The 11,895-nt window shown below is 31.0% G+C and overlaps 1 protein-coding gene across 1 annotated transcript; it reads right to left on the bottom strand.

Moving 5' to 3' along the window:
* Positions 1-1,042: 1,042 nt before the first annotated feature.
* Positions 1,043-4,633, bottom strand: LOC104249472 (auxin efflux carrier component 5-like). Its single transcript, XM_009805911.2, has 5 exons — positions 3,963-4,633; positions 3,141-3,226; positions 2,731-2,888; positions 1,767-1,843; positions 1,043-1,244 (listed from the first exon to the last, which is right to left on the bottom strand). The coding sequence occupies exons 1-5, from the start codon at positions 4,604-4,606 to the stop codon at positions 1,172-1,174; spliced, it is 1,038 nt and encodes a 345-aa protein (XP_009804213.1). The 5' UTR covers positions 4,607-4,633; the 3' UTR covers positions 1,043-1,171.
* Between the last annotated feature and the right edge of the window lie 7,262 nt (positions 4,634-11,895).

Genomic DNA, 11,895 nt, shown 5'->3' with positions numbered 1-11,895 from the left:
TCTTCGAAGTCTTTAGTTGTGACAAGACTTCTGGGGATAATGGTGCTCATTGTAGGAGGATCGGCTTTGTTTTTGTTCTTTAAGGAACTGATAATTTTTTAAGAAGAAGTCATTATATATTATAGAAGAAGGAAAAGCTTTTCTTGTACGAGGATAATTAAAGAAAGGTTGAAGAATAGAGTACAAATTGAATGAAGAGAGTTTGAGAGATATTGGAGAATTATGGGGTGTGAATAAAGGAGATTGATGCGTATAAATAAAGGTTTAGGTGACTAAGTTCGTGGCCATAATTACCTCGATAACGGGCTAAAGTTATGCTGAATCGTGGGATGACGCGTGTTCGGGGCATTAAATGCGGAGAGATGTGCGTCTAATAAACCGTCAGAAGCTTTTTAGAGGGGGTCAGAGAAATTCCGGCCAAAAAGAATGTTTATACCAACTTTTCGGTAACACAAAGTTATGTCACCGGAAAGTAGGGGGACTATCTGTATAGGGTAAAATATGCTAATGCTAAGTAATTATATAAGAGAGTGACGAGTGGAGCCGAAGGCGAAGGATAGCTAAAACCAAAGACAACTGTTCCATTTGTTACCAGAACGAATGATGCTCATAAAGATGCAATAAATGTTTGCCACTCGGTAGCATTTAATGGAGAATATTCTACAGTATTTAGTACACTGCTCGTTACAAAGAATTTGTCATTCATGCCGGCCGTTACACATTCTTCAATGTCCCTCATAATTGACGTAAAAAAGGGCATGATCCTAGGACCTTGTTCCCTAGGTGCAGCTATGAATAGTGAGCTCTGTTATCATTGTAGAGGACAAGAATTTTCTGGCAAACTTACGTTATAATCTATTCAAAGCTTTATACAATTTTACGTTCTTACTTTTTGATTTCATTACTGTTGTGCCCGGAAGCCTTGCTCCCGGAACTACTGTTTCTGCTATTTCATCTTCATCTCAAGGCTAAGTATTGCATATTTCTTCAATTCTTTTATTATTTCAGGATCGAATTAATTCACTTGTCTAGAAACAACGTATAAATTCAATTATACCATTTTGCGGGTAAACATATATATAAAAAAAATTTGTTACACATTTACAATTATAAGCAAAATTTTATCGACTTAACAGCATTAATCCTAGCGACTAATGACAATAGCCTGATCTTAATGCATAATATCCAAAACTGCATAATATGCTATTAACAACGGTAAGGAAATAACGGTACCAACAATGACCCTGAAGAAAAAGAAAGCATAATCATTGTTAGAAATATATCAAATGATATATAATAGCTGTTATAAATTGTGCAATGAAAGAGAGAAGAGAACTCTAAAATCTAAGTAGGCGTTTGACCATAAAAATTATGAATTTTGAAAAGAAAAAGAAGTAGTATCTGAAGTTAAGTTGAAATTTTTTATTTAGATTTTGAAATTATGTTTGAACATATATATATTTCACTTAAAAATTATTGTAGTTTTGCAAGTGCCGATAAAAAGTTTCTTTGGAATACTTGAAAAGTGGTCAAAAACACTTTCTAATTTTTGAAAAAGCATCATTTTCGAAAAATTTCAAAAAGCTTGCAAATTTTCATAAACAAACACGTTTTTGAAAAAAATTCCTCCCAAAAAGGTAAAGAAATCTATGGACACACGGGTCCTAAATTTCATTGTGCTTAAGATGATGAATTACTCCTTTCCCAAAGTTATTTGAGTTAGGTTTTAGCTATCAAATTTTGTTTTGGGAAGTTATAGAACTTACGCAGTGCTGAGTACGTCTGCATGTAGTCCATATTCTTGGGCATAAACGAATGAAGTGATTGCTTGGGGCAATGCTGACTACAAGAAAATAAAATCGAAAAGTGAATTAGTAATTTAGTGAGAATCTATGAATTAGTACTATTAATTAGACTAATCAAGGTCGGATCGGTTACGGACTCATTTTGGACGCAATAGTTTTTCTTATAATTTTTATCTATTTATTATGAAATACACTTGATAATATTTGACTGTGAACTTAATTATTATTGTAATACTAACTTGAGGTCTCCGTAGAAATTCATAAGTTTCAAATTTTGAATTTCCCTATGTGACTAATGTGTACAAAAAAGTAGTCTTCCCAAAATGCTTGTCCTCTGTTAAATTTTTTAAATTATATGGAGATATAACTTTCTCAATTTAATTGATAGCCGTCTGAAGTGCTCTTGAGAAGATTACAACATGCTGGTAAAGTGGCGAAATGAATAAGAAATGGAGGTCTAAATACTAATATAGGCTCCTGTATTTACCTTTTTTTTTATTCTACTAATTATGATAGCACTATAGTTAAGATCGATTGGTGCGAATAGAAGCACGATTTCCTGACCAACTAACAAATTTATTAGAGGTTAATTCGCATTTTCGGACATTTTTTTTCATACTAGTTGTTCTAATGTATAATTAAGTATTAAATCCCATAAATATGAATTAAATAGCAACATGAACAGATTAATTAAGGAATAAATAAATAAATTATAGACAATTGTTTTTATTAGAAAAATTAACCCAAATAGATGTCCGTCCAACCGCTTAAACTAAATATAGCCGGTGGAAGTATAATATATGCATAATTTATGTATTATATGTGTATAATTATGTATAATCAATATATAATCTATGTATATGACTAGAAAAATAAACAGTGAATATGGACGGCCATTTATGTAAAGATCCATTATTATTATTACCTGGATAATAGCAACACGTAAAACATTTCCATGCAAGCCCAATACAACACAACCGAGTGCCATTGTTGCTGGCCCAACAACAAACCTCAAAATCATTGCATATATTGTCAAAGCTGTTCCACATGCAATTATTTTCCCTTGCAATGCCATGAAAAGTCCTAAAAGTAAAATTTTTAAAAAATAAACACCTTTGTTTAGTGAAAAGAATTGCATTAAATTTTGACATTAATTTAAATATAATCTTTAATTTGGTCAAAAACAGATCACAAAGAACAAAAGTGGTTGTTGGTTAAACAGAATGCCAGAAGTTATTTAATGAAACATTAAATAAAAGATCAAATGTTATTTAATGCTATTTTGCATTAAAAGGAAGACCCTTTAATTTTGTTCCAAGTGTTTAAGACTCTTACCCATGCTAAACATTGCAACACCACTACCAGCCTTTGACATGATCAAGAAGGATCCCTCTATGATGCTTGGCATTTCAAAATTCCACCTAAAAAAAGAAAATAAAAAACAAAAAACATACAAGTAAATGCTGAATATTCTTTGTGTTGAAGTAGATCACATTTTAATTTGGTTAATTATGCTTTCAACACGGCCTTATGACGTGTGAACTTGATTCATTTTTTATTAGTTAAGTCGTGAAACGGGTGACGGTAAATTCTAACTCAGGACCTCTTAATGAGTGGAAGCAGGGGCGGAGCCAGCATTGGGGCTCCGGGTTCGACGAACCCAGTAGCTTTGGTCAAGCCCTGTATTTATCTTGAAAAATTTATTAATTAGTTATAAATTAATTATTTAGAACCCAATAACTTAAAAGGCTTAGAATATTGAACCCATAAGCTTGAAATTATAGCTAGGCCTCTGAGTGGAAGCAAGCAGCTCTTATATCATATTGAAGTCTATAACCATATAATTTAGAAAATTAAATTGTTAGAAAGAGAATAGTTTTCTTTATTTAAGAGGCTGAGTACTTTTACAGAAATATTTGAGAAAATAACATTACACTATTATGCACATAATTACGAAATATTTGTTATTTAGTTGCCATAATTGTAAAATACCTGCTGCTACTAGGTTTCTGAATTTTTTTCTTAAATATTGCCTATTTATATTTTTTCCCCTTATGTACTAAACGGTTCGTCTTTGATTATTTTGAAGTTAGTAAATAAAAAGTTTACTAAAAACAACTAGAGTAAAAACAGAATAAAGAAGTAATACATACATACCTGTTAGCTAAAAGAGCCCAAACGAGACCAAGAAAGCAAGCATAAGAATTGGGATTCTTAGCAAGTTTAATAGAAACAGCCTTAATCAAAGGCCCAAAAGCCATATTCCTCACTGGAGTATTATTTCCTTCCAAATCACTCAGTTCAACAGAATTACCATTAGAATTCATCTTTGTTTTCCAAAATTCAAGTGCAAATAGCAATGAAGTAAGCCATAACAAAGCTTGAATAACAGCTGCTTGAATTACAAGATCAACCCCTAATTTCCCATACATGGCTTTCATCAATGGAACACCAACAACAAGTGTGTTATTCAAAGTGGACAAAGAAAATGTCGTTATGGACCAAGAAAAGTTCCCTTTTTTGTAAAAGTTAGCCCATAAGACGAGAATTACGATCAGTAAGGCTTTTGAAATTACGTCTCCGGTTAAAAAGAGGCCGTTGACGTTGTAAGGATCGAAATTAGCTATGAACTCAAAATTGAAAAATGGGATGATGAAGAAGCAATTGAATCTGTTAATTGCATCACATTGTTCTGACTTGAACATATGCCACCATTTTACTGAACCATAGCCTAAAATAAGTGCGACATAAAGTGGCGTCATGGCCGCCACCACCTTATATATATCTTCCCACTCTATCATTTTTTTAATTTGTGAAGGCTTTTCTGATTTTGTAAATATATGTTGGTTCTTATTAGTGGGCGTTTTCATGGGAATATATAGAGAGAGCAAAGTTTGGAGTTTTTAACTCAAATGATCCCTTAAGTTTGAAGTTAGGTCTATTTTTGTCCCTATTTTATTACCCTGATAACATATAGCGCTTTAAGTTTGTAAAAGCAAAGCACTTTCATGAAAACTAGCAAAAATGTCAAATGACTAATAAAACAACGATCTCGATAGAGATCTTATTTCTCCAAATTCAGCTCTAATCACCAAAAAAAAAGAGAGTGTGATAATAGAGTCACTACTCACTAGTTACTATACACACACACAAAAAAAAAAACAAAAAACAAAAAACAAAAAAAATTTACAAACTATCGGTAATGAAAATAAATTGCGATTGAGGGAAAATAAATTTGGGCAAGTATACCCCTATGGCAATCATTATTTAGCTTTGGCATGTGAAAATATTATATGCTGTACGGCATTTTCGTTAGTTTTAGATGATCCAATATAAGTTCTTTCAGCTAGGATTAAATTATAAAATTTAAAGTATTATATGTGCTCGAGGTAACATAGTAGGGATGAATATAGACTTACCTCCAAAATCAAATGATAATCTATTTATTTATATCTATATTTATTTTGTACTACTAAAGCCCTTTTAGCAAAATGTCATTCGTCTTTTTTACCCTAAAATTGATTTCACTAAAAAAATAGTCATTTTATTATATATCTAATATTTAGAAATAGACATTTAATTATTTTTTAATATTTAAAATTTATTTCCCTATGGTCGAGGTGGGTGGCACTGCGGTATTAAAAAGCTTCCAAGAGCAGATATTTTTAGAAGCCGCACTCTGCTTGAATTAGAACAATTACCGAGTATAAATTTTTTTATCTCAGTTGATGGATATCTTGATATGAAAGCTCAAAATTTGCAACAAAAAAAAAAACACAAAAGAAATGCAGTTTCAGTTTGTGAGTATAATTGTTATAAATTTCAGATAACGAATGATGATGAGGATGAAATTTTGCATACATGAAGATTATTCCAACAGTATTCAGTGGATGAATATATAAAATTGGAGACACAAAGATTGGACTTTATTTCATTCAATCAAGATTTGTTTAGAATTGGAGTACTACAAGGACTTCTTGATATTTTAAGACTTGGTGAACGAGATGCTTCCAATGTTGATCAGTAAACATTTTTGGATATTTGAACTTGCATTAACCCTTTTTTTCATACAAGAATTTGTTGGATCTAAGTTACTGCAAGGACCATGCATCATATGTTTAATGACAAGCTTAAGCAAATATGATTCTGCTTCTCATTTGGTAATTCTGCTCTAATTATATCATCGTACGTCTCTGTTGTCAATAGTGTGTGCTCATTGCCTTCAGTGGCGAAGCTAGATATTTCTCCAAGGGTGTTCAAATTTAAAAGAAGTTAAAAAGATTTCCGACAAAGGGTGTTCAATATGTGCTACATACCTCTAAAATATAATATTTTACCTATGTACACAGTGTAATTTTTCGACGAAGGGTGGTTAAATGTGACTTCGCCACTGATTGCCTTGCATAATAAGAAAGTGAGCATGGGGTAAACCTCATTTCCAACGAAATATAAATATTTAATTATTTCCTAATATGTAGGGTTTCCTTCTATTCCTTTAGATTTAGTATCCCCTCATATTTTAGCATGTTTATATATTCCTTTCGTTATTAAATTTTACCCGATTACATGCTTCGCCCACTTTCAATCCTTTTAGGTTTATGAAATTTTTTCCTCTCATATTTTATCTAGAGCATGTTAAAGTGCTTCAGAGGTTTATGAGTTACTTTTACTTATGAAAAGAGAGTAGTTCTTTTTCCTCATGATTTTAAATTTTCTCAAAAAAAAAAAAAAAGATTTTAAAGAATAATTGTAGTTTTTGGTTCTTACGAACGTGAGTTATTGCATTTTTGCTGGTTTTTCTACGCCTGTCTTATATAAAACTTTTTTGGCCGTTATTGTACTTTTAATTAGTAGCCAGAAGGTTTGTTATAAATAGGATCAATAATCTGAGCATATATGAGCAAATTAAAATATTTTTTCAAAGTGAAAAATGTCTTTCCTTCTTCCTAAAAGTGAACAAGTTGGGTGGCCTCATATTTGCTGGTGCTGGGAATGAGACCTCTTCAATAGCTTAATTTTTTTGCTCTTCTGTTTTTTATCTGATTGGTGAAATTAATTTATATTATTTTTATATTCATTAAGATACACACTATTAGAATTATGTTCAATATTTCCCAAAATGGCTTATAGTATTTAACTTCTACACATCGATAATCCAAAATATATATATATATATATATATTATATTTACACCATGAGATTACCTAACATGTAACTACAGTTTACACGTAATCATTCATAAAAAGTGAGATCAGCAACCCCGGTTAAAATACACTAACAATGTAAGTTTTTTTACCCTGTCAGTGTATTTAGGATATTTTAATCACAAATATCTCCACCTCTATAAAAACAGACTCTTGGAGAATTTTGCTTGCGGAGGACGGCTTCGTAATTTCAGCTGTGGCAAACAAAAAACATATAAATTTTATAAACTTTTGCGGCTAATGGATATAAATATATAATTTCGATCGTGGACTAAAAGTAGTCTTTGCCCAATTCTTTTTGAGACGTTCCTGTCCGAATTAAAACTAGCCATTCTTTTCGTGAAATATATAAAAAAAAAATTCTTCAAATCAATGGTTGAAATATAATGTTGGGTTCTCCATTAATGTTTGTTGCTAATGATTAATTTAAAAACAAAGATTAACACATCATAGAGCATTAGTTTGTCTGCGCTTAGTCAATAAAAGACAGCAATTAGTGGAGGACAAAAGTAAATAAAAAAGTTATTCCTTTGGCAACCACAGTAGGATTTTAATTTGTCCATCCAAACAAACGTTTATATAATTTTCGAAAGAACCCAAGTGCGGAAAATGGTATTGATTCCTAGATTCTGGATTCTGATTCGAAGGACGACAATCATACACCAGTATATTCCAAGTGTTTAACCCCTGGGCCATGGTTTAAGCCAGTGTGGATCGGTTGGTATCGGATTTATCTGAATCAATATTTTTAATGAAAAATATAATTTTTTTGGTAATTAACATGAAATATAAATTTTTATGTGAAAACTTACAATAAATATTAAATATGAATCATAATCTTAAAAGTATCATACGTTCAACAGTAAAAAAAATCCCATTCATGATCCAGTTACGTTCATTAACAATTTTTTGCCATCAACTTCCATTATTTATACCTACTTGACCTGCGCTCTTCTAAAATTCCACAAGAATAACAGTCGCAATCTGTTAAATACCGCAGTTATATTCGGCCTCGTCCAATGTGTAAATTATACTCGTTTAAATATATTAAGTACGTGAAATGTTGGAAAAGGAACCTATGCTTAAAATGCATATATCATTTTGGTAGGGGCAAATATTCTACTTCCTATATAAGACTAGTGGGAATGGCCCGTGCTTAGCCCGGGCCCAAACTTGATTAAAGTAGCTGCTTATATTAATTTATAAAGAAAATAAATTACTTTCTACTGAGAACAACTTGCATTCTGATCAATTATGTATTGAGATATGTGAGTTGATTTGTTAAACATTATGGTCTCTGGGACGAAGTGCGTCGTAATCCTTTTGAATTATCCTTTGGATGGCAGTAAATTTCTTTCGATTCAGTCTTAGAAAGTTGGATACGTAGCAAAGTGAAGAAAACAAATTCAAGCTAAAAAAGGAGGTCATATTTACTGCCAGTCTTTCAACCCACTATTTACATTAGTTACAACACCAATATGTTTTACCGGCTAACAAAAATATAAATGTACATGCCAGTAAGTTACACAAAGTGAACTGTGTTGTCCATGTTTTCTGCAATATTGCAAACAAAACGACGTCAGCAACGGCAAGTGACAACATTTTCTGGTAGCTAATTTCTAAAGGACACAAAATAAAAGTGATAAAACAAAGGGGACAATTTCCTAGTAATTGTTAGGTTGTCGCACCAAATCTAGTTATCTTTTTACTTGAAATATGCATTTCTTTTGGAACAATTATATATATTTTTTGGATTATTATATGAAAAATAAAGTTTGTTATGATGTTAAAATTTATATCTTCAGAATGTATAAGTTTCACAGAAATTAGTCATGCGATCTAGCGCAATCTGATCATAAAATAAGTTCTGTTCAGAATTTATTTTTTAGATAAAAATTTGGGACCAACAATAATATGATATATGTACACTACTGTTTAGCGATGTTATTATATCCTTACTAGTATAATCTATAATAAGTGAGAGTAAGCAAGCACCTCCCCGTCAACATGCTTGCTTACATAGGAGCATTTTCAAAATTTCACATTTTATTCAGCTTTACATGTATTGTACGTGCTAGGTTTATTGTTCGTACACGCTAGATATTTGGTGAAACTATAGGGCCCGCCTAAATTTCCCATTCACACCTAATTAACATTTATTTTTACTTTCTTCTGTAAATTTACCTTCTTTTGTAAATTTAGTAAAATTGAGATCCGTTCCTTTTAAATGTTCACAGGATTAATCAAATTTCAGTCCCACAGGCCCCACGTCCCCCACCCCCTCCTTTTCCTCTCTGGCCCTGTCCTTGTACTCTCCAGCAAATCATAAATAATTTTAAGTCTATTTAGCTTAGCCCACTTCAATTTCGATGTATTTTCTTTTCAAATAATTTCATTATCATTCCGTGGTGCAAATTCTTATATTACTTGCAGTTATTTTGCATGAATTTTCGGACGAAAACTCACTATCACTTCAATAATTTTTAAACTGCCAAGAATTTATTATCAATTCCAGTATAGTGTCAATTTTAATTGGAGTAAAGAAATTATTTTTCATAATAATAAATTTTAAAAATTTATCAAAAATAAAACAACATACAACCCTAATACAATAGAAGTAATACAAGATATTTATTCCAATAAGAATAACAAATTATGCCTCAAAAATCAAGTTGAGGATAATAATTTATTTATTCAATTCATTTTTTGTAATATTAAAATGAATAAGGCACACAATAGTGATATGATTTAACATAATTGATAACATGCAAAGTTCAAAGTTTACATACAAGTACATGAAAAGATAAAAGAGATGAAATAGTACTTAGGTAAGTATCTGGAATTAGAGGATTAAAAATAAATTATGATATTAATGAAAATGAATTATTTTCATACTAATAATAAAACAAAAATAAGATAGTTTGATCATCATACTGTGTATGTTGTTCTTTTAAAGACGTAGAGAATATCGTTATAGCTATCTTAGTGCATTTTATTATTTTCTCAAAATAAAAGGGATTAACACATGTTAGGCTATGCCTAATATCTGCTAGAGTTCAAATTCATAACTTAATAAGCATTCAAAATATATCTGATTGAGGTTAAAGAAAAAGTATTTTAAAATTTAAATTTAAAAATTTGTGATTAGAGAATCACATTTATTTTGTCTGAGCTAATCCTTGAACAATTTTTAATATTTCACCACTAATTTAAATATTGAATTTAGTGAACAAAAGTGAGATGAATTTTTTCAATTATACTCAAATCGGCATAATTCAAAGTTAAATTAATTAACATAAGTTATTAATTTATTCATTTGAGTTTGGACCCGTGCATATCACAGGCTATCCCTCACTAGTAATAATATAGGTATAAGTTCATTTGAACTCATTATTTTTAATCTAAACCTAATTTATCAGTCTAAAATTTATTAAAATTACTAAAAATATTAAATTATGAACTCATAACTCAAACAAGATGATGAATTCAATACTTAATACTCGACTCCGGAGCTCATAAAATTAAAATGATGGATTTGCATGTGCATTTTGGAGTTAAATCCAAAAAATACTTTCAGACGTATCACTTTTAACTGCGGGATATGCTACTTTTAACATTCAATTTACTAGTTTAGTTGTGTGAGATTTCTCTGTCAAATTGGAGCACAAAAATAAAATGCCTACGGTGATTCCACTAAATTCCAAATATTGGAATGGCATAGAATAAAATAATCCCACTAAACTCCACTTGTGCCAGGCAAATATATGTATTTGAACTGTTTAGTGGATGTCACACCCCACTAATTAGAGCATTCCTTTTGGAGTTGTCTTTCTGTTTTCAGATCCACAGTTTATGAGGAACAAAAATAAGTGGATTCTCATTTCCCTCTAGTCAAACATATATACCTTTCTGTGTACAATCAAATCCCAGTTACCTTCGCAATATGTATATATCATGTAAATAATATTGAACCATAGCTATTAAGCTACATCTGTTGTGGGCTTAATTAATTGCCTTCACAATATGTATATCGTGTCGAATATAATGAGTCTACATTCGTCTCTGTCCATAATGGTTAAATCATGAATGCACCTTGCGTGAAATTCAGATAATGAATTCGATTGAAGTACCATAGCATTAAATTACATCCATCACTGCTCATAATGATTAAATCATGAGAAAATTCATATAATGAGTTCGATTGAAGTTCCATAGCAATAAGCTACATTTTTGACTGCCCACAACGACCATATAATAAATCTGCCTCGCGTCGATGGGCGAAATTCTACCCTCACAGCACAAGGCGAAGAAAATCCGCAGTCGCTTGCTTAATTCGCCGTCATTTATATTTTTTTTTTTTTTGGTCTCTCATCCCATATTGTGGGGTAAAGCACTCTTTAACAAAAGTTATTTCATAATCAAGATTTAAATCTGAGACCTGTGGTTAAGGATGAAAGAGTACTTATCGCTTCCACTGCAACCCTAATTGGTGCCATCATTTAGTTTCACTTATTTGTTTAAGGAATAAATGCTTTCCCAAACAGCTGTAAAGTCATTAGAAATATTCTGCTTCGATTTGAAATTGTAAGTACATAATTTATTGTTAGGTTTGGCTTATAGTACATTACTCCTAATATGTAGTGTAATTAATCAAAGAGTATTATCGTCTGTCAGGAACCAACAAAGAAACCCCTTTACGCTCATTACTTTTAGAATCAACAACGTCAATTGTGGTTATTAAGTGCTTGAATTGTTTAACTATTTCAGTTATTAATTTTTTTAGAAAAATGATCAAAAGGTAGATTGACAACCTTCATTTTCGTAAAACTGCTTTTAACTTCTCAGAAACTTGATCAAATAGTCAGAAAACGTCTGTTTGAACAAAT

The sequence above is a fragment of the Nicotiana sylvestris genome, chromosome 9 (genome assembly GCF_000393655.2).
Source record: "Nicotiana sylvestris chromosome 9, ASM39365v2, whole genome shotgun sequence".
NCBI classification, from domain to species: Eukaryota; Viridiplantae; Streptophyta; class Magnoliopsida; order Solanales; family Solanaceae; genus Nicotiana; species Nicotiana sylvestris.
The sequence above is the reverse complement of the archived record's forward strand: the minus strand, read 5'-3'. Positions and strand labels throughout refer to the sequence as shown.

Coding starts and splice junctions, on each gene's coding strand:
- LOC104249472 (XM_009805911.2), bottom strand. CDS start 4,606: ATGATAGAGTGGGAAGATATATATAAGGTGGTGGCGGCCATGACGCCA. Junction 1,844..2,730: donor TACGTGTTGCTATTATCCAG/GTAATAATAATA, acceptor ATTTTCTTGTAG/TCAGCATTGCCCCAAGCAAT. Junction 1,245..1,766: donor GCAGACGTACTCAGCACTGC/GTAAGTTCTATA, acceptor CTTTTTCTTCAG/GGTCATTGTTGGTACCGTTA.